Below are 23,171 nucleotides of genomic sequence, written 5' to 3' on the forward strand. Positions count from 1 at the left end.
GGTAAGCGACGCCTTTTCGTAACTCATTTAGTAACATTCTTATATACTGTTCATGAATGTATAAATGACAGATAACAGTAGAGGAGTAGAAAAAATACCTTACCTAACTTTTTCAACTCTGTCAAGTTCGGTTAGACTCTACACTGCAGTCGTAGCCGATAAAATGAAAATAAGCAAACCTAGTCGAAAATCATTTTTGTTTTTCAGACGTATGAAGTACCAACACCATGGGAGCGTGAGCGTGAGCGAGAAAAGGAACGCGAGCAGGAGAAGGAACGCGAGCGGGAGAAGGAACGCGAGCGGGAGAAGGAACGCGAGCGGGAGAAGGAACGCGAGCGGGAGAAGGAACGCGAGCGGGAGAAGGAACGCGAGCGGGAAAAAGAACGCGAGCGAGAAAGGGAGAGGGAACGAGAGCGGGAACGTGCTCCGTCGGTGCCGCGGTCGCGCTCCCGTCGGCGGTTCCGAGACGAAGCTCGGCGCGAACGCTCGCATAGCAGGCATTCGCTGTCCAGCGATACACGGGTTAGCTTTCTCTGCATTCTGCAGTTTCTACGTACATTTCACAAAATAATAAATTTACCTACCTATTTATACATAAAAAGACGCGAAATTCTAAATCGGTATGAGATCTTGACCCAAAAATTTTTACTACTAAGAAGATTGCTTTGCCAGACTAGCTGCGTACACAATCGTTGCGAAATGTTTTGTGTTTAAGAGTTGAAAATTCCGGCAGGAGAGCGAGCGCAGCGTGCGCACCGCCGGGCGCTGGGAGTGGCGCTCGCCACGCGACAGCAGCCCGGCGGGCGACAGCGACGCCGGCCGCCGCCGCCTGGCGCGCCGCGCCTCGCACCTCGACCTGCGCCCGCAGCGCGCGCGGCGCCGCTCCAGCTTTTACGGCTCCGAGGTGATGCTTGACTGATATTTCTCAACTCTAAACTTCTGTCTGGAGAGCGAGAGATAGTTTTTCTTTATTACTAGTATCTCAATCGACTCGAATTATTTACAACCATACGAGTACGATCAAATAACTCCGCACAAAACCCCCTTTTCCTCCACGAAAACCCTACTAAAAGTGAATTACCAACAGGCGGCGTCCCCCGAGCCGCTGGCATACAACCGCACGCTGTCGATGGAGGCGCTGGGGGCGGGCGCGGCGCGCGAGGCGGAGCGCGGGCTGGAGCTGGCGCGGCTCATGGACGCGGCCGAGCGGCTCGGCTTCAGCGCGGCGGAGGTGCAGGCGAGTACCCAGCCAAAGTCCTTTGGTCTTCATTACCGTGAGGCATTGCGCTTTTTATGCCAGACTATGATAGACCGCGGGCCAGGAACATATATCGCCAGTCATCGCCTCCCGGCTGATACTTTGTCAGATGATAGATTAGATGCTCTCATGATTTTGTTATAATTATCATAAAAAGGTAAAGCACTTAATTTTTACATGTGCATGCGAGCAGCTGACGTTCTCTCCACCGCGATACAACCGGCTCACGATTTTTTAAATTCACACTAGCATCTTAACTATCATCCGACAAAGTATCAAACGTGAAGCGATGACAATTTTTTTATCTGACAAAGTATCAAGCGAGAGGCGCTGACAATTTTTTACGTGTTTCGATGGCTGTCATTCCTCAACCCACCAACGGAGCGGCAGCTGACGTCCACGAGAGTTCACCATACATAGGCATTAACCACTATACGAGCTATCACCCGGGAGGCTGTTCCTGGCTAATAGAAGAGAAAAACGCTTCTTTATCATTTATAGGTAATGTTTACATTAGCTTGCGCTTGCGTCCGTTCCCTTGAGTGACGTTTTTGTTTATGACGTAAAGTATTCAAAAGATTGATTTACAAGTTCTATTCAAAATAATTTTATCTACGACAACAGCAACAACGCGTAGGTGACATCCCTGGTCATTCAGGAGTCCATAGGCTATGGTGACCGCTTACCACCAGATAAACCGTATGCATGATTGCCATCGACGTGGTGTTAAAAAAAATTAATATAGACTCCATAGATTTTTGTTCCTCGGCAGCAGTTTATTTGTATCAACAAAATGAATTATTAAATACCATGAAATTACGACGAATTCACATTAATTCTGTTAAAATATAATAGAACCCACTGAAAGACTCTTTTACAATTTATGTTTTCCTATCATCACATTAAAAATAAAATCGCTTATTCAACCGAGATGGATCACTAAAGCCAGGGGCGGCGAACTAGCTGTTTTACTCTAGAATATGGAAGTTTGCTACTCTCGGAATGTGCAATGACAAGTGAGAGAGAAAAGTAATCGACAAAATTTGTTGCAGACTTCTATCTGTAAGACATCAGAAAACCGTCATAGAAAAATCTTTTTGATTTCTATGAGGTAAAAAAAAAAACATCGTTCCCCAAATTTGCCGCCCCCAAAATCTGCCGCCCTAGGCTCGAGCCTACTCAGCCTGCTGGTAAATCCGCCACTGACTAAAGGCATAAAAAGGTGCTGCAAGAGAAAACGAGAAATGCTGTGGCAATACAGATTACAACTTAATGCAAGTAACAAAATTCAATTAAAAAACTATACGCAACGTCTTAAAAAAAATCTAGCTAACGCACAAAACACAAAATGATTTTTATATAAAGAACTCACCCAACAAATCAAAAGCGACATGGAACATTATTAACGGACCCAAATCAACCCATCCAAAAGAAGGTATTCGGCAGATAAAAGTTGGAGATGAAACAATAACAAAGCCATCAGATATTGCGCAAACATTTAACAACTATTTTATTGAAAGAATTAATACAGACATTCATTGTATTCAAACCAATAATAACAATCGACATCGCAATTTAATTAAAAACACGCCTAACTCTGTTATTGTAAGACCGACGAATTTAAATGATCATAAACTCTTTAAAAAAATACGAGCAGTACGGGATACGATGACATATCAACGAAAATTATTAAAAAATCCTGTACTAATATCATTAACCCACTTAAGTATATTGTAAATCTTTGCATAGAGACCGGTGTTTTTCCAGCCAGATAGCTTAAAAATAGCTATCGTGAAACCAATTTATAAGAGAGGAGACAAAGAAAACCCTAAAAACTACCGCCCAGTTGCATTGCTCTCCAATTTCTCGAAAATCATTAAAAAGGTAATATATAACAGGCTCTATCAATATTTTGAAACAAAAAACCTACTTGCAAATGAACAGAAAGGTTTCCGGAAGAACCGGTCAATAAAAATGGCTATCTATGACATGCTAAAACCGGTTATGTTAAATGTAGATAAAAGGATTCCCGTCAGTGATCTTTATATGGACATGTCAAATGCTTTTGACTTCGTTGATCACAATATCCTTCTAAGCAAACTATTTCAATATGGAGTACGCGGAAATGTGCATGACCTGATAAAATCATATCTAGACCATCGTAAACAAATAACGCAAGTCAGTCAAGTATGCGTCAAGTCCAAAACCAAGTCCAGATATCAGAGAAATAAAGTACAACAAGGAAAGTGTGGGGTACCACAAGGAAGCATCCTGGGGCCTCTACTATTTTTAATATATATTAACGACCTACCTAGAGCTATCGAATTACCTATGGTCCTCTTTGCGGACGATAGTACAGTAATTTTTGCTCGGCAGAAAATGCAAATATAGATATGAGCACTTATCAATCAGACATAAATAGGACCTTAGATACGGTAACTGCATGGCTTGATGCGAATAATTTAAAAATAAACCTTGACAAAACTAAAATAATGAACTTTAAACAACGGACTAACAAAATAAATAATTTAACTGTAGCTTATAATTACCATATCATAGAGGAAACGAATACGACAAACTTTTTAGGATTAAGAGTAGATAATAAGTTGACATGGAAAAATCAAGTAGAAATAATTTGTAGTAAACTTAATTCATATTCTTATGTTCTGTATATTTTACACAAGTTGGTAAATCAATCAATGGTTCTCACATCATAGCATGCCTATGTAACTTCAATATTACGTTACGGAATTATGATTTGGGGCAATTGTTCTGATCGTGAGATGATTTTCAAAAGTCAGAAAAAATGTATTCGCGCCGTATGTGGTATCCCACCAACTGACTATTGTAAAGAACATTTCATTAAACTTCGTGTACTGACTTCCCCATGCCTATATATTTATGAAATCGCATGTTATGTTAAGCAAAATAAAAATCTATTCCAAAGCTTTAATAGTGTACGTCAACAAGGGAAGATTAGCAATACCATCTCATTTAAAACGGCATTCTTATCTAAAAGTGCTTTTGGAATGGCTTAAAAAATTTCAATATTTTACCCAATGCCATTTTAAATACAGAGAACATAAGACTTTTTAAGAAACGTCTGTTTGCATTCTTATCAAACAAAGCGTATTACTCCATTGACGAATATAAAAGAGACAATACATTAATTTAATTTAATGCAATACTAAAAATTATATAGTGTTTTTTTTTTACCCAAATTTCAATATTTTACCCAATGCCATTTTAAATACAGAGAACATAAGACTTTTTAAGAAACGTCTGTTTGCATTCTTATCAAACAAAGCGTATTACTCCATTGACGAATATAAAAGAGACAATACATTAATTTAATTTAATGCAATACTAAAAATTATATAGTGTTTAGAATAAGGTAAGATTTAAGCATGCAATTTATTGTTAAAATTACCAACACAAAACTAAATTTATACACCTAATGCTGGTAAGACATAGTGATACTAATTAGTACTAAATTGTAACATCTATGTACCTATGTCTAACAAATAAAAATATTGATTAATTGAAAGAAATATAATCCCAAGTAGCATTGCAAGCTGTATAAGAGCTGTATATCATTTGAATACTATAAGCTGTACTACTGCTGTATAAGCGCTTATACAGCCCTTATAAGCTAAAAAAGGCCCCAATTATACAGCTTTTCACGTTATTAGAGCTGTACAGTAGCTGTACAAGCAATAAATAAGCTGTATAATAGCTGTAATTCGATGTAAAAGGAAAGCTTAGCACTACAGACTATCTATTATAAGTATGATTTAAGAATATAAGTTTTGAATAGGTTTTAAGAAGAATTACAAAAGAATAAAAAATATTTAAGTCTTCTATTCATTCTTTATATTTGTAATGGCGACAAAATGAGAAATAAGTGAATAATGAATAAGTAATAAAGTGCAGTTAAGACACGGGATTTTGAGAGCAATTATATTACTATTGGTAAGTGCCGATTATTATTTATTGTGAACATGTCTATCTTTTATGGCACAATATTCACGCGCCTGCTTAATAATCAAGAGAAACATAACAAAAATATCTAAAACTGTTACATAAGTTAGTGTTTTTTTTTTACGGTTAAGGTTTTTTTCTTTTAATATCAATTCTAATTAATAATAATAATTTTAATTTAGTTGAGCTGGATATCATAATATGACTTACTTATTGTCCTATGTCCCCTAGATGGGGCAGAGGGCGTCCACAGTGCGCCGCCATCTGGATCGGTCTTGAGCTTCGTGCTTGAGTTCGCTCCAAGTCTTCCCAATAGCCTTCGCCTCTGCAATTATAGTCCGGCGCCAGGTCTGCTTTGGACGGCAACGTTTCCTTTTTCCTTGGGGATTCCAGTCTAGGGCTTGCCTCGGTATGTGTTTAGGATCCCTTCGGAGTGTATGCCCAATCCAACTCCATTTCCGGCGCTTGATCTGCTGGTCGATCGGGGTTACATTGCAGCATCTCCAGAGGCTGGCATTAGAGATTTTCTCGGGCCAGTATACACCGAGAATGCGGCGGAGGCAGCGGTTAACACAGACTTGTAGCTGGCGCGAGATGTCTTTTGTAACCTTCCACGTCTCGCATCCATATAGCAATAATCATAATATGACTTTAGTTTTTGTTAAATATTTGCAAGTATATCTTTAATTATATTTTCGAACCTTTTTTTATTCATAGTAAAATGGCGACAGTTTTTAAAGAGCCTATAGGATAGTTGGAGAGCATTATAATCTTAGGAGCTGTACTATGTAATTAATGCAGTCACTTCTACAGCTATTGGATTTAAATCAGCTTTGTAATAGAATATTTTATACGTTTGACTGTATTTCGGCTTTCCGTACATAAGTTATAATTCCCGTTAGAGATCCGTATTATAAATAAAAAAGTCTTAGGGCTTAATGGTGTGACGTTTGTATTTTTAGTCTCTTGACTGCTCCCGATCTTTTTCTTTTATTCCACATATTTACACTGTCCGAAATAGATTCGAGCGAGCAACTGTCAGTAATACAGACTAAAGCTGTAATATAAATGCCATTTATTAATTTAGTTTTATAATTCACTCATTGTCAGAAATCCTAAAACTACTATACGTATACGAATGCAAAATTACGCCAAAAAATTTCTTTAAGCGTCTTGGTCAGAAATACAGACAAAACTGTACTTCAGCTGTCATTTATTCTTTTAGTTTTATTATAACCTTACAGACAGAAGTTATAACTCTATTATACTTATAATAGTTTAAAATTACGCTATAAGAATTAGTTTTAAATCGGAGTTGACAAACACTTTTGTACAGCAACAAGCCAGAGGTGATCCTACACTACAGCCTCTATACAGCTTTTATGATATAATAAGCTTATAGCGTCACACTTAAAGTTTTATAACGGAGTTTACAGATACTTTTTTACAGCAACAAGTGCCAATTGATACTACAATACAGCCTGTATACAGCTTTAACGATAGAATTAGCTCGAAGTGTCACACAACACTTGAAGTTTTATAGTACATTTTTATATTCTGATATAACACCCCATGTGTACGCAACGCCCTTTTTAATGATTTTATACAGGTTGAGCTCAGGTTAGTTTTCTCTAACACTCTTATAAGTCCCTTAAAACACTAAGTTCTAAATTGACTGGTATATATAGGTACATATCATGTTTGCCGTTGTAGTTTGATAAAACTTTAAATTTTTTGATGTAATTTTATCTAGGTGTAAGAGTATCAAGTTATTTGTGTATAACTGCATAGGATAGGACTGTTATTTATGCCGTTGTTATCTAATTACTTCACAGATTCGTGTAGGTATGAGTTGAATGTTGTATTTGAATGCACAGGCGGCACTGGCTCAAAGTCCCGCAGCGCCACTAGCGTGGTTGCGCGAGCGCTGGCCGAGCCTAGTGGCGGGCGTGCAGGCGGCTGCGGCGCGCCTGGCGGCCGGCGCGAGCGTCTCCGAGCTGGAGGCGCGCGCGGCCCTGGCGCGCCACCGCGCCGCCATGTGGCCCGCCGTCACCGAGTGCGTCGAGCGCCACCGCCGCCAGGTACATCTCTGACTTTCGTTTGGCCGATCGATTGAATGCTACCCGACACATTGACTCGCCGCCATCGCCATACATAAGTTACATTTCAGGAATCCCGGCCTGGTTGCTCACACTCACATCGGGTTCCAGAATCCGCTTATACCATCTATGACACTCTATGAATTGAATTATGCTTATTTGCTTAACGATAAAGAAAATCATATGGCTATAAGTACATAAAAGTACCTACTCTCTCGTTAAGCTACTTATACATGTTATACCTACCTACTTATTACATCCTTGCAGACAAGAGTAACACTCTATTAAAGGAATATTCCGCAAAAATGTCGCTTACATACACGACTTACGTATTGAAAATATTAAAAAATGCTAGCAAGCCACTTCTTGTATTAATAATATTTGACTCGGCCTCCTAGCACATTCAGAATAATCAAAAGGGAAACTTTAAGCTAAACGACACTATATAAATTGCAAAAGAGAGAATAATCATAAAATATTTTGTTAGGTATAACATATTTATATATCTTTGAATATGCGCGCCGAAACCCTTACAGCGGCTGTAACACGGTCGCATTTTTATCATTTGTCAGTATGCCCGTCACTTTCGCGCTTACATACTTGTTAGAAAGTGACAGGCATGGTGACAAATGATAAAAAGCCGACCATCATAGCCCTACAGCTTGCTTCTAGTAAGTACCATTTGTCATCTAAAATGTATCTTAGTAAATTTGTAATAGAACGTTGTTGCAGGCGGTGGCGGGCAGCGTCGGTGAGGAGCGGCGGCTGCGCGGGCGCGTGTGGGGCTCGCCGGCCGGCGCCGACGTGGACGCCGCGCCGCCGCCCGCCCACCGGCTAGTGCGCGGTAAGTGTCGTGGCCGACAGGCAGTGTCGAGCACAGGTAAGGCTACAGGATAACTTACGTACATGTGAACAAAACCATCGCCATCTACTTCCTAAGCAGCGTACAGAAATGTAGTGTGCTTCGAATTCGACAGCTCATGTATATGTTACTGTACGGCACCGTACATTATGCCGTAACTCTGGTCGTCAATACTTAACGTTTGACAATCCAGTCGGCACAAAATAGGGGGCGCAATTTATACTTAGACTTTACATCTCTTCTACAATCGAATAAATTACTCAATTCCAACTCCTTGAAAGATTCAACTAAACACACAGATATGATTTTTTATTCATTTATGTTTACGTTTCAGCAGAAGACAGTTCAGATGAATTCGAAGAGCCGATACCGAAAACATTTCAAGATGACGACTGGATGTACTTGCCGCTTCCGGCTAAAACTCCGAGCTTATTTGATATGGATCTCGACAGAGATGTTTGGAGTTTACCCGTTCACAATAAGCTGGACAATTTAGGAAATAATATTGCTTCGGTCCCGATAGATTTCGCATCGGTTCCGCCAGATTTGGCTTCAGCTCCGATAGATTTTACTTCGGTGCCGACAGATTTCGCTTCAGCTCATACAAATTTCGCTTCTATTCCGACTAGTAGTAAAGTAAAGGCAGAGAAACCCATTAATGCTCCTAATATTCCAAACACGCAAGATAAAGTAAACGCAATCGATACTGAAGATATAGCTCAAAAATTAAAAGCGTTACTTTTACAAGCGGGGATCCCGTCCATTAATGAAAATTTACTTTTGAAAGGTTTACTAGCGGATAACAATAATCTAGAAAAAATCAAAGATGCTAATACTACTTTAGATAACAAACCAGAACAAATATTATATAGCAATAATTTAGAAGTAAGAACAGGTACTAATATTATCGTTAATAACAAACTACAACAAGTAGCAGATAGTAACAGCGTTAAAAATGAAAAGAATGCTAACATTACTTTAGATATGAAACCGGAACAAACACAGTCGCTCGACCTCGGACAATCTGAAAACGATTTCATAAATGCTTACAATGCATTGACTAGGCACAGCCCTTTACCTAGTGTTACTAATGAAAGGCCTGGTTATATTATAAATTTCAATGACTTGAATGCTACTCGCAATATAGTAACATTGAATAGTAATTATGATGCTGAAATACTAGAAACACCTGAAACACTACATCCACCTGAGCAAAACAATGCAATTGAGATTGTGCCCGGTAATGATCACATGGGGGATATTATCTCAAACGTAGCATCAGATAACACAGTGCAAGAAGCTGTATCTAGTGTTAGTAAAGAAAAGACTGAAACAGAAATAATAAACAATGTCGAAACTACCCAAACACATTTTGAGAGTAGAAACCAGACTTCTGCTAAACATACCATAAAGTCGAGAAATAAATTATCTACAGCAAATAAGTCACCAACAAACACAATAGAACGAGACTATCTTATTATAGACAATGATAAATCAAAGAATTTGAACGACATTGTAGATAATACACAAAAACTTATCCAACAAATGAAAGCTGAAATTAATTCAGACATTAATTCTCTCGATGATTCAAACTCGTCACATAATGAGGCTGATAATAGTTCTAATGACTCTGATTTATCAACTGATCATGAATCATCATTCAGTGAATCCGATGAGGAAACAGACGACTTAACTACAGAAAATAAAGATTATACAAGTAGTGAAAATGAAGAAGAAGGAGAAATGCAGCAAAATACCGAAAAGGGCACTCCAGTCTTAGATAGGACTAGTTCTGAGGAAAACGAACAATTTGAAGAAGCAATGGATCATATAGAAGCACAAACCGACGCCATTCAACAAACAAATTTTGAAATACTAAATTCCATCGCACGGAGCCTTCAAGAAGAACATACGATATCTATTCAGTTAGGAACAGAGACGGAGAAAACTGAAACACGTCCAAAGCGTCAGGACGTCAACAACAATTTTGCTACGGTTAATACCTTTGAAGAGATTTACGAAGAACTAGGCACGGATCAACCTGTCATACCGGAAAAGCAAAAAACTAACTCTGAACAAGACTCTATGATACCTAAAATCGAAAAGCCGCCTTATATTAAACAAGACATACACCTAATGGTTTTCCAGCCTGTACCAGCATTGGTAGCAACAGTAAGTGAAAACATACTACCGATAATTAATGCAACTATTGAAGAATTACCATTCATAGATGAACCACTAGAAACCCATGATATGTTAGATAATGAAACTACCGTAGAATTAAACATTAAGGAATCTTCTGAAGAAGATAATGATGATAATGTCACAAATATTAATCAAGTCGTAGAAAATACTGCTAATGACGCTACTGTTGCTATTGAAATGGATCGCAAAACTTCTTCTCCATCCCTAAATAACATTAACACTACTGATGAAATTGTGGAACAACTAATTGAAATCACAAATACCCTTCGAAATAATTTGAACGAAATTGAAAATTCGGAATTCTCTCAATCTGACATTGCAAACATGGATAAAGAGTATGAAGATAAGGAAATGCATATAAATCATGACATCGTCAATATCACGCCTCAAACTGAGAACATAAATATACATAAGCAAGTAATTGAAGCAGAGTCGAGATCTAGTACATCACCAGATAAGAAATCATTAAGTCCTCCTAAAGATGAAAAGAATACCCCCACCAGGTCCAACATACCAAAGCCTATTAAAATATTGCCCAGCATCAAACAGAAAGTAGACAAGATTGCTCCGAAGGTACTTGTTTCCAAAGTACCTGTACGGCGAGCATCCATAAAACAGAATCCCGCACCAGGTCCCCCTAAAGCTCATTTCGGGAATATCAGCAGCGGCCATGTTAAGCAACTACAATCTAGGTTATTTAATCCAAAAACTGGAAAAGCACCAGCACCGGCACCACCAGCCGCAAGTACAATAGAGGTTAAACCGTCAACATCGACTTTGAATAAGAAGAAGCCTGCTCCGCAACCTCCATCGAAATCACAACAACTTAAACAGCCCTCTCCGCCAAAAACGCCGTCAAAAGAAAAGAATGAGCCATTTTTCCGCGAGACATGTCGAACCGAAGACGAATGGACGGACAGTGATTCTGACGATTCGCAAATGCAAGTTGTGGTTAAGCCAGAGCCGGAGCGACGACCACCATCGCCGCCGCCGCCGCTCACTTTGCGTCGCGTCTCCGGACAGATGATCGACTTGGCTCACGTACGGCTTCCGGAGGGATCACCTGAGGTAACCATTCACTTTTATAATGTGATTTTCCAAAAGTTTCCGCCTATGGACCGCTCTTCCTATGCCGATAACATGAAGTGTAACTATCAATCTTGTATGATTTTCCATATCCACTAGAGGACCCCGGGGTCCCGTCTCTTAGGAAAAGAGCTAAAATATGAGATGTTACTTTTTGATATCACCCCAATCCCCCAATCTGAAACAGCGCAAGAGTGTCAGCGATCTTAAAGTACACCTGTGGTTACAGAGACAAGCACGCATGCTTCTAGCCGAAGGCGCGGCCGAGAGCTGGGAGCAGGCGCAGCTGGCGGTGGAGCTAGTGGCGCGCGGCGCCGACGCGCCCGCCGCGCTGCTGGCCGCGCTCGAGTGCGCCGACCTGCCCGCCGCGCTCGCCTACCTACACCAGGACTGCGAGCTGTGCGCCTCCCGCCTGCCCGAACACCAGGTACGAGAGCAGGCAGCAGGCCCAGCTGGCGGTGGAGCTAGTGGCGCGCGGCGCCGACGCGCCCGCCGCGCTGCTGGCCGCGCTCGAGTGCGCCGACCTGCCCGCCGCGCTCGCCTACCTACACCAGGACTGCGAGCTGTGCGCCTCCCGCCTGCCCGAACACCAGGTACGAGAGCAGGCAGCAGGCCCAGCTGGCGGTGGAGCTAGTGGCGCGCGGCGCCGACGCGCCCGCCGCGCTGCTGGCCGCGCTCGAGTGCGCCGACCTGCCCGCCGCGCTCGCCTACCTACACCAGGACTGCGAGCTGTGCGCCTCCCGCCTGCCCGAACACCAGGTACGAGAGCAGGCAGCAGGCCCAGCTGGCGGTGGAGCTAGTGGCGCGCGGCGCCGACGCGCCCGCCGCGCTGCTGGCCGCGCTCGAGTGCGCCGACCTGCCCGCCGCGCTCGCCTACCTGCACCAGGACTGCGAGCTGTGCGCCTCCCGCCTGCCCGAGCACTAGGTACGAGAGCAGGCAGCAGGCCCAGCTGGCAGTGGAGCTAGTGGCGCGCGGCGCCGACGCGCCCGCCGCGCTGCTGGCCGCGCTCGAGTGCGCCGACCTGCCCGCCGCGCTCGCCTACCTGCACCAGGACTGCGAGCTGTGCGCCTCCCGCCTGCCCGAACACCAGGTACGAGAGCAGGCAGCAGGCCCAGCTGGCGGTGGAGCAGTTGGGGCGCGCGGCGCCGACGCGCCCGCCGCGCTGCTGGCCGCGCTCGAGTGCGCCGACCTGCCCGCCGCGCTCGCCTACCTGCACCAGGACTGCGAGCTGTGCACCTCCCGCCTGCCCGAACACCAGGTACGAGAGCAGGCAGCAGGCCCAGCTGGCAGTGTAGCTGGTGGCGCGCGGCGCCGACGCGCCCGCCGCGCTGCTGGCCGCGCTCGCCTACTTGCACCAGGACTGTGAGCTGTGCGCCTCCCGCCTGCCCGAGCACCAGGTCTGTACGAGAGCTGGCAACAGATGCAGTTATTAGTGGAGCTTTCAGACTGAGGGCAGTTATTTCGCCCGCTCTTTACTTTCTACAGTTACGCCACTACTTAGCAGATCTAGCTTATCCGGTGATCTTTGTGAACACCTAGATTTGTCTGCAAATTTATGAACCTAACAATCCTTTGTTGATTTTATTCGAATTCGAGTCCGCAGCAAGGTCGATTCTCCATACAAACGTAGTTACGCTCTCATTTAAAAAACGACTAGCTAGATTGCTCTGAAACCTTGTACTTGCAAATAGGATAAGATATACAGGGTGATTGGAAATTAGCCGTATTCCTTGAAAGGAGTTATTCTACGGGTCATTTGCAATGATTAAGTCCAGTCAACCAGGGGTTAAAACTCATTGGTTTTCAACTTATTTGAGTTTTTTTGTTTAAAAACCCGCCTTTCGACATAAAAGTGGTAATTGTGAAAGAACTACTTAAATTTGGAATAAAAAAAGCATTTGTCTTATTGTCAATATACTACTGATTGCGTGAAATAAAAAATCCTTATCTAATCTTATTTTCAAGGGGTGGGGATGCTTTCCATGGGGTAGGGTTTGGTCAACCGAGCCTTATTTGTGGCATTATCTAGGAAAAGGGACCTTATTGTCGATGGCGCTTACGCCGCACTGCGTCGCGCAGCATTGTATTTGTATCGGAGCATCGTTTATTACGGCGGAAGCGCCATCGACAATAAGGTCCCTTTTGCATAGATAACGTCACATTTAATGCAGCAAATAATCAATCAGTTTCAACTTTCTTTCCATTTCGGACGATTATTAATAACTAAGCTTCTTCATCAAATGGCTGCTTACACATTTGAAGAATACATAAGAAGAGTTCGCTCGATTCCTCATGGACCCCATCGTCAGAACTCGAACTTGACAAAAATTTGTCTTGAAAATCTAATTTACTTAACAAACACAGCGAATATGACAAATCGCCAAACGTGTACTATGTTACGTGTATTAAAAAAACTAAATAGGATAGAAATATAAAAATGTGTCTTGAAAACCTAGCTGCTGCACAAACATGCAAAGAGAACAAATTGCCAAACGTGAACTATGCATCCTTGAAGAGTTCCGTTCTGTTCATCATCAGCAGTTGCACTTCCACTTCATCACATGTCACTTCTACAAATGTAAATACTTGATTTGTTGATGAAAATACTAAGATCACTATATATGTGCCATTAACATTTGAGGAGTTCCGTCGATTCCTCATGGACCCCATCGTCAGAACTCGAACTTGACAAAATTTGTCTTGAAAATCTAATTTGCTTAATAAATACAGCGAAGAGGACAAATCGCCAAACGTGTACTATGCGTCGTTGAAGAGTTCCATTATGATCATCATCAGCAGTTCCACTTCATCAAATGTCACTTTTTTAAATGTAAATGCTTGATTTGTTAAAGAAAATACAAAAAACACTATATGTATGCCTTTTACAGTTGAAGAGTTCCCTCGATCCCTCATGGATCCCATCATCAGAACTGAGATTTGACAAAAACGGGACCAATCTGTATATATATAAATCATCATAAATTTAAGAGCTGCGCTCTTGTCGGTGACGCTATCTCCAGGCATGCCTTTCATTGGCCTCTTCCTTGACGGCCTGATACGACACGACGTTCACTTTCTCCTTCACTTGATCCATGTATGCCCTTCTTGGCTTTCCTCTATTTCTCCTTCCTTCTACTTTCCCTTCTATGATGGTCTTGATGAATTCGTTGTGTCGTAACAGGTGTCCCAACATGTTTCCTCTTCTACTTTCGATGGTTCTCAATAGGCACCGTTTTTCTCGAACTCTATTTAAGACCTCCTCGATGGTTACTTTTTCTGTCCAGCTTATTTTCTCCATACGCCGCCAGCACCACATTTCAAAAGCTTCAAGGCGTTTTCTGTCTCGTTGAAGAAAAAAACAAACAAAAAAATAATTTTCAAAATTGGTTCAGAAATGACGGAGTTACGGAGTAACAAACATTAAAAAAAAAAACAAACATACATCCGAATTGATAACCTCCTCCTTTTGAAATCTTGAAGTCGGTTAAGAATAGGTGCTTAGCGACGCCTAATTGTTTGTTTGCCATCCCCCCGCCCCCTTTTTGACCCGTCCCCCTCTCTGTTGAAGGTCGTAACCAATTCTTTATCATTACACGTAAATCGAATACTAAATATTTAAGGTAATAGGGTGACAGGTGCGAACGAAAATCACGTGTTCATTTCCATATATTATTTAAGTTTTGATTGCCGTTTTGTTCAAACGATTGTCACTTAGCCCCTTGATGGGTCGACCACCTCAAAAAGCACCTGTTCATTAATTTGCGTTCGATATAAATACAGATGGTGTCAATGCTGCGTTGCACGCACCGCTGCTGCCGCGAGTGTGCGCGCCTGTACTTCACCGTGCAAGTGACGGAGCGCAGCGTCGTCGACTGCGTGTGCCCGTACTGCAAGGAACCCGAGCTGGAGACGCTAGAGGAGGATGCCTGGCTCGAGTACTTCGCGCACCTCGACATACTGCTCAAAGTGCTGTTGGACGCGGACGTGCACGAGTTGTTCCAGAGAAAGGTAATCTCGCGTTCCAAAAGAGATGAAAGAGACGAATGATATATTATGTGGCGCTATGCAAGTTATATTAATATCGAGATTGTCTTTATCGAGTGAGAAACATCCCACAAGGGCTGAAAATTATTTCAGATATTGTCAATGGCACTTGGTTTTTCGTTTACGGCACCTGTTTTTACTATGTAAAAAAAAAACAACGAATAAATTTATTCCGTGACCATAGAATCTGATAATTTCAGCCAATGCATGGTGCGCCTAAGTAGGAAAGAATAGGTCGACGATTCTTATAGCGGTGAAAATTCTAAATAATGAAACTATATTAGTTTATTCGGCTCCGTTGAAGACAAAATTCTTATTTAAATATGATTAAATGCATTTGAAATAATAACGCACTGTGGTAAATTAGTGTACAACCCAGTTTTTAATTCCAGTTACGAGACCGAACTTTAGCGAGGGACCCGAACTTCAGATGGTGCGTGGAGTGTTCGTCGGGATTCTTCGTGCATCCGAAGCAGAAGAAAGTTCGTTGTCCCGAATGTAGATCGGTCAGCTGTGCTACTTGCAGGAAACCGGTGAGATTCACTAAATATTCCAAAATTGGTAACAAATGCGTGTCTTTCGCTAGCACAAATTTCTTATATGTACCTACTACAATTACATCGACTTCTTTCGATCATTAAGGATTAAATTTCATAACAATCTTAGTATGTGTTTTAGAATCCTTCTTTTTTAATAACAGAACTTACATGAGAAACAAACATGAAATATATTAACGCGGGACCCTCACGTATTTTAAGTCCAAGATTGCTGGACATGTTCAACGACTTGATCCGGGTTCAATTGGGCCCAAGTTAACCTGTACATCTGTGAGCGAGACAGCGCTATGAACATTATATAGCGGTATCCCATTTGCACATCGCCACGAGGCGCGGATTACCATTTGTATCTTCGAACCGTTGGCGTCATCCTTGTCAAGCAAAATGATTATCGCAATCATCAGACTCCGGGGGATTTTTCTCGCAGTGCACAGCAGTGGATGTGTTTCTAATATCATGTGATGTTCCAGTGGTCAACGAATCACGAGGGTCTGAGCTGCGAGCAGTACGCGGCGTGGTTAGAGGACAACGACCCTGAGCGGTCGGCCGCCGCCGTGCAGCAGCACCTCCGCGAGAACGGGCTCGAGTGCCCGCGCTGCCACTTCAAGTACTCGCTGTCTAGGTGCGTCACTAGTGTAGTGTGAGGGCCTGAGCGAGGCGTAGCTGGAGGTCAAAGCTTTTTAAGTTACCAGCACATCAGAACTTTTTAAGTTACCTAAATGTATGTGTAATGTAATGTAAGTTATTTACAGGGGCGGCTGCATGCACTTCACGTGCACGCAATGCAAGTACGAGTTCTGCTATGGCTGCGGAAAACCGTTCACTATGGGCGCGCGCTGCGGCCTGAGCGAATATTGCGCGCGGCTCGGCCTGCACGCGCACCACCCCAGGAACTGTCTCTTCTATCTGCGCGACAAGGAGCCACATGAACTGCAGACTCTGCTGCAGGTAAAGCAATCATCTGCTCTAGTACATTGGCGAGTGCGGTGTGGCTGGTTTTACACGCGCACCAATCGAGGAACTGTCTCCTCTATCTGTGCGACAAGTAGCCTCATGAACTACAGACGCTGCTGCAGGTAAAACGACCTTGCGGTCTACTACATACGGCTCACTATAGCGAGTGCGGCGTACCTAAGCTTGCGCGCGCACCACCCAAGGAACTGTCTCCTGTATGTGCGCGATAAAGAGCCGCGTGAACTGCAATCACTGCTGCAGGTAAAGCTCTACTACATAAGGTTCACTATGAGCGAATATTGCACGCTAGGACTGCACGTTCACAACCCAGGTAAATTTACGCACCTCCACCACACCCAAAAACCTCAATATGCAACTCATATTCTCTATCACATAAAACCTATTGCATTGAGACATAGCATATGACGGCCATTCGACCTATAATGCAGGGTGTGCAGTGCACACGGGCGCCTGGTGTCGCTCGCGACTCCTCCAAAGATGCGCGCTTGCGGCGCCGACGCTCTTGAAGACACGGCGCGGCGCCCGCGTTTTTGCAGACTACGGCTGCTGCTCGATGTAAAGTTGCCACAACGCTGTTTTTCATAACGATGACAGAGCTGACTAGCTGCCAACACGCAAAAGACGCTAGTACAGTCAGCAAAACTGTTAGCTTAGCACCCCTGCATACAAACATGCTACGCTCATGTGATGGCCCGTACTCTACACAATAGGGCTTGTTATATCCACATGGTCGCCGGGCATTTGCGAACGGGGCCTAATGACTGTTGTAAGAATCGAGATCCGATAGCGGAGCAGTTTTCTACGGAAAATAGTTCAAGTGTAAAAATATGAAACATTCGATAAAAGTATTTTTTTACATTTAATTTAAATATTTTTAACAATATTCTAATATTTCGTGAAACAGAAAACTTAGCCCGGCCATAGGACCACGAGCCCGATATTTGAGCCCTAACCGTGAAAAACGAAAATATATATTTTCGAATATGCAAAAACGATATTAGATTAGAGATGCAGAAGCGAATTGACTCTAATAAGCCTTAACCTAACTTTTGTTTCAAAGTGTAATCAACCTTCAAATAAAACAGATACCTAATTAAATGTTATATTGGCGTAGTGTCGTTGTCGCATCGCTCAAGTAAGGATGCTAAGCACAAAAAAAAATAGTAGATTGACACGCTATTTTCTGTCTCTGTCAAAGTGTTTTTATTCGTTAGTATAGGTATTTCAAACTGATTACAGTGGTGATAAATAAATATGTGTTTCTCCTTGCCTGATGGCGTACAAACATTTTAATTAGTTCCTAATGTACTAATAGTACATATATAAGTAAGTAAGTAAGTAGGTAAATATTCTTTATTGCACCAACAATTATACATTTTACATACATGTAAAACTACAAATGAATTTTAAAGGAAAATAGAACCAGGAAATACCTAGTTATTATTAATATTAAGTCATGTCAAATAACTATATGTATGAATTATTTTGGCCGCGCGCCTACTAGAAGGCGCCAGACCATTGGTTGCACTCGGGCGCTACGTAGGCTAAAACTGCCCCTGGAGACAATCGCCATCCATCCTGTAATTGCCAAACATTGCCGATTGCGTTGAGGAGCCATTAGACTTCTCACATCTTACGAAAAGATAGCTAATCGAGAAAAATGTTACAGATGAACAACGTCACATTCGAAGTGGAGGCGCCAGAAGGATCTCCAACTCGCTGCCCGGTGCAGCTGCAGCGCGAGACGCCCACCGGGCTGGTGGACGGCGCCTGCAACGCCGACGCGCCGCCTAAGCACGCCGGACTCTGCAAGTATGTGCATTCCCACTATTTAACCTTCGCGATCATGTCAACTCTTCCTATTTAGATCTCTAATTAGATAGCAAGTAACACAAGTTTACTGAAGGTTGAAGTAGTCAGAGCAGCTTCTAACGATGTTCCTGAAGTATTGCTACCTTATAGGGGTTATTATATATAGGGGTTGGGGGTTGTTCTCAAGACATATAGTCACATAATAGACCTAGTTATGTTGTTTCCATACCCCTTTTAGGAGCAAGATAGCAGAAAGGGTCTGAAGAAAGGTTAGATCTAATAATCCCTTATTACCTACATTGTTTAAAAATCATGGTGGACATAAACTGCGACCCACAGCACGAGAGCGTATAGGAGGGTGCAGTCACTCATCGCAACGGTTGCTTAACGCCTGCCAATAATAAAAACTCATCTACTCGTATCTTCCATGTTATATCATTATACCTACCTAACTCTGAAAAAGTAGTGCATAACTAGCCACATAAAGCACGCAGGCATTCGTTCTTAACGTTTAAATGTTCTCTTTTTGTGTGTAACATAGCGTAGTCTTTCTATTAACAATTATACGCTCAGACTGACAATTTATTTCTAATGATTACACTCTCTAATTGGTACCTATTGGAAAAGAGAGAAGGCGAGGACACAGGTAGCGGTGTGAGTGCCATTGCACTTGATACGGATGCGTTTCGTTACGACTTAATAATTACGTAATAGATTTATTACTAAAATTGAAATTGCGATTGTTATCCACATTCTTGTAACCATAATTTTATAAGGACTTTGGCCCGCACGGTCGCACTGGCGAGATGCCCAAATCATCTTGGATTTAAAGGTTCTGCAAGGCAAATTGCTGTTTAAAGAAACTCGAATTGAACATAAGACAAGATAATATTATTGTCAAAATAGTGTAAAAAGTTACATGTCGTAAATATAAATGTATCAACAACGAAAAAGTTCGTTTTAATTTTAGTTACATCGTAATAAACAAAGAATGTGAGCGAGCGAGTGCCTGGCGTGCAAGTTATTTAAGCATTTTGATGGTAGGCAATTTTTAATGTAGAGCTGATTACATTTTCCTTCCAGATATTTCAGAAATCTCATTTTATGACCAAATACCTACAAGGGCATTTCGGAAATCTCTTTAGGAATTTTAAAATAGGATACACGAGTCGTAGTATTATGAGACTGGGTTGTAACGAAACGCACCCGCGCCCGCAGGAACCACTACCTGGAGTACCTGAGCCGGCTGATCCGGCGGCGCGAGATCGACCCGCTGCCGATCCTCGGCATCGACGACCTGGAGACGCTCGTGAAGCGCGCGGCGCTGCGGCCGCCGCCGCGGCCGTACGGCTCGCTCGACGGCCTGTACCGCCGCGGCCTCGTCGAGGTAACTGGTCGATGTTGTCAGGGCGCACTACGTGGAGTACCTGGCGGCGCTGTGCCGGCCGCTGGACCCGATCCCCATCATGGACGTGCCCGAGCTGGTGGCGGAGCTGCGGCGCCGTGCGCTGCCGCTGCCCGAGCGCGGCCCGTGGGACACGGACCCCATCTACGCTGGCATGTGTGCTGAGGTTAGACCGTACTAATCTTCAAACCAAACAGTTATTGATTGTAAGGGCGTTTTCACGTCGTCCGATCCGATATCGGATGGAAGTAAAATGTAAGACGTGTTTTTCTATATTTATTTATCAGTACCTAAATAAAACATTACTAAAACTCGACAGATAACGCAAAATAGACGGACTTGATGCCATATGGCACTCTCCTGCAGCTGTTTTTGTTCATTGGCGCCTTCCGACATCCGATACTGGAAAGGCGCTTCCGGTAATTTCAGCCATAACGGAGCCTCCCGTCAACTGTCGGACCGATATTTGTTAGCAATGGTAGCATAATGTTTGTTGAAGTGTGCGTGACCGCTCAAGACGGCACCCCCGCGGCTTGGCTACGCGTATGTACCCTACATCCAATATCGGATCGGACAATGTAAAACGCTCTAATAGGCGAAAAGTCTGAGATAAAAACGTGCCCGTTAGCTTAACATCCGAAACATATGGCGCTGTACTGCACCATGTTTCCTGGTTACTGAATTGTTAAACGTCAAATTTTGACAGCCTAAGTTGCCGCATAAGTAATGTACCGAGCCATGCAGCGCTAGCGCCATCTCGACTGTCAAATTCGAAGCAAGAAATTGTCTAGACTTTCCCCATCATAGACACTTAATAAATCTTTGGTTTAATATCACTAAGTTTTCAGAGAATTAGGCATACCACTCGGTAATAAATGTAGGTATGTATATGAAAATAATAAAGCCAAAGAGGTGTATGCTAAGAATAGACGCCGGGCCTACTCGGGCGATTACCCATGGGGGTGTACGAGAGCCGGCCAGTGTGACCCAAGAACGACATGGCCATGGAGAGGTGGCCGTGTTCTTATTTAAAATCCCGTTTTTTTACTGGCCGAGCAAATACGAACGCCGTTAACTTGCGGGTCAACAAGAACTCAAAATAGTAATTTGATTTACAAGGAGGCAAAGTTGTACTTTAACCCTCATGCTAATATTGATAACCGAGCAAGCAAAAGATCCTAAAATTTAACCACGAGTGGTTAGAAAAATTTAATCTTAAACGTTGCGAGGGTTTTAGACATAAGTAACTTTGCTACGGAGTGAAACACAAATTTTATCAACGCGAGAATAATGCATACAGTTTGTAAAACGTTACCTATCAAATCCAAATGAACGCTATGAATGGACTTGTTTTTTTATTATTAATCCAGAAATAATTGTTTTGATCAACAAAAATTAACATAATTTTAAAGTCGTCTGCAACAGGAACCTTAAAATTTGCATCAACTTACTTGGCCACTCTTGTGGATAAAATGCAACTTTCTCGTCATTTTTTGAAGGCCTTTACGAGCTGGAGAATAAATATTTGTTGACATACTCTATGTCTGTTACAGTGTTCCCAAAAATTGGCGTAGCTGCAAAAATGGCTAATTCATTAGCAAAACCTTATAATTCGAAAATTTCATATTTATTTACAAGATGATGAAGAATAACTTCTTATATTTATGTTTTAGATCGTGAAAGAAAAAATACCCTTGGATTGATGGCCGTTTCTCTACCTGCCTAGTGCCTACCATCGTACATAATTCAAACATAACAAGAAGCTACTTGTATTCCAGTATCTTGAAATGATATTGTTATTTATATTATTTATTATAAAATAAAATACCTATATTGCTTTATTCTTATTGTTTATTTATTATTCTGTCTCTTTACAGCTGTACTTTTATCCAGCAGAGTAAAAAAGCACATTAAGGTTAAGTAGGTATAGACAATAGTATTTTATGCAACTGTTGTTTAAGAGAGGTCAAAAAAGGCGAGTGGCGTGAGTAACAATTGGAGGCGAAGCCGAAAATTGTTAATAAAGACGCCACGAGTATTTTTTGACTCAGTTAAATAACGTTGCATACAATACTTTTTCTACGACCAAGCACTTACTTTGAAATAAAATTGTAAATTTAACAATTTTTCCATTACATCTATCGCGATTTTGAAGGCAACAAATTTTTAGTTCTTGGGCCATCACCGATATTTTTTCAGGCGTAAACATTAAGTTTTCGTCTTCATCCATTTTAACTTGAAAGACACGCTTTTAACACAAAAGTGGAGATTTTATTCGACAAACACTTCTTCTTCCTAGCGTTGTGCGCCAAATCTTGGGATTAGTTTTTACGAAAGCGACTATGGCAGTCTGTCTGTATGTCAATCTGACCTTCCAACCCAGAAGTAGTTTACCTTCATGTTGGGATTAGTCCGGTTTCCTCACAATGTTTTCCTTCACCGAAAAGCTATGATTATAATGCTCTTTGATACTGCGTATATGCACAAATGCGTTTTTGGGGAATAGACTAAAGACTTGTCTTGACAACTATAAAGCCCCTCCAGACTATGCGCGTGAATCGCGGCGCGACTTCGCGGAGCGAACATACCGCGACGTTGACGTAGACTCCACACTCGCACAACTTCAGGGCGATTTTGCAGTTTGGTTCGCGGCAAGATGGCGCTGAAGGGTCAGCTGATCGGATTTAGTTTGCGGCAAGGCACTGATTCAAACTGGGAACTGTGAGATTGATTTTTGGTTGATCAAGTTCGCACCCAATATAACCAAGTAGCCGCCATAGAAGGTTATGACAGTTCAGATTAACCGACTCGTGAGCGAATCGCGGCGCGAAGCGATCGCGAGTGTGGAGTCTTGCAAGTTCGCGCTTCGCGTCTCCTCTGACGCGG

The 23,171-nt window shown here is 42.4% G+C and overlaps 1 protein-coding gene across 2 annotated transcripts in view; it reads left to right on the forward strand.

Moving 5' to 3' along the window:
• LOC133533243 (E3 ubiquitin-protein ligase lubel-like) overlaps window positions 1–22,126 on the forward strand; it is a 41,241-nt gene extending 19,115 nt beyond the window's left edge. Inside the window, exons 10-23 of one of the 2 annotated variants that reach the window (XM_061872196.1) lie at window positions 208–522; window positions 734–904; window positions 1,088–1,237; window positions 7,117–7,320; window positions 8,071–8,182; window positions 8,535–11,473; window positions 11,721–11,918; window positions 15,273–15,500; window positions 15,929–16,069; window positions 16,564–16,715; window positions 16,846–17,041; window positions 18,738–18,880; window positions 20,099–20,267; window positions 21,959–22,126. In XM_061872196.1, coding sequence (XP_061728180.1) covers window positions 208–522; window positions 734–904; window positions 1,088–1,237; window positions 7,117–7,320; window positions 8,071–8,182; window positions 8,535–11,473; window positions 11,721–11,918; window positions 15,273–15,500; window positions 15,929–16,069; window positions 16,564–16,715; window positions 16,846–17,041; window positions 18,738–18,880; window positions 20,099–20,267; window positions 21,959–21,988 — 5,148 coding nt within the window. In that variant the 3' untranslated portion in view covers window positions 21,989–22,126. Of the gene's footprint in view, window positions 1–207; window positions 523–733; window positions 905–1,087; window positions 1,238–7,116; window positions 7,321–8,070; window positions 8,183–8,534; window positions 11,474–11,720; window positions 12,245–15,272; window positions 15,501–15,928; window positions 16,070–16,563; window positions 16,716–16,845; window positions 17,042–18,737; window positions 18,881–20,098; window positions 20,268–21,958 lie in introns of those variants that run through there. The other variant, XM_061872195.1, reaches the window with a different exon arrangement.
• The last annotated feature ends 1,045 nt before the right edge of the window (window positions 22,127–23,171 follow it).

The sequence above is a fragment of the Cydia pomonella genome, unplaced genomic scaffold, assembly GCF_033807575.1.
Source record: "Cydia pomonella isolate Wapato2018A unplaced genomic scaffold, ilCydPomo1 PGA_scaffold_143, whole genome shotgun sequence".
NCBI lineage: Eukaryota > Metazoa > Arthropoda > Insecta > Lepidoptera > Tortricidae > Cydia > Cydia pomonella.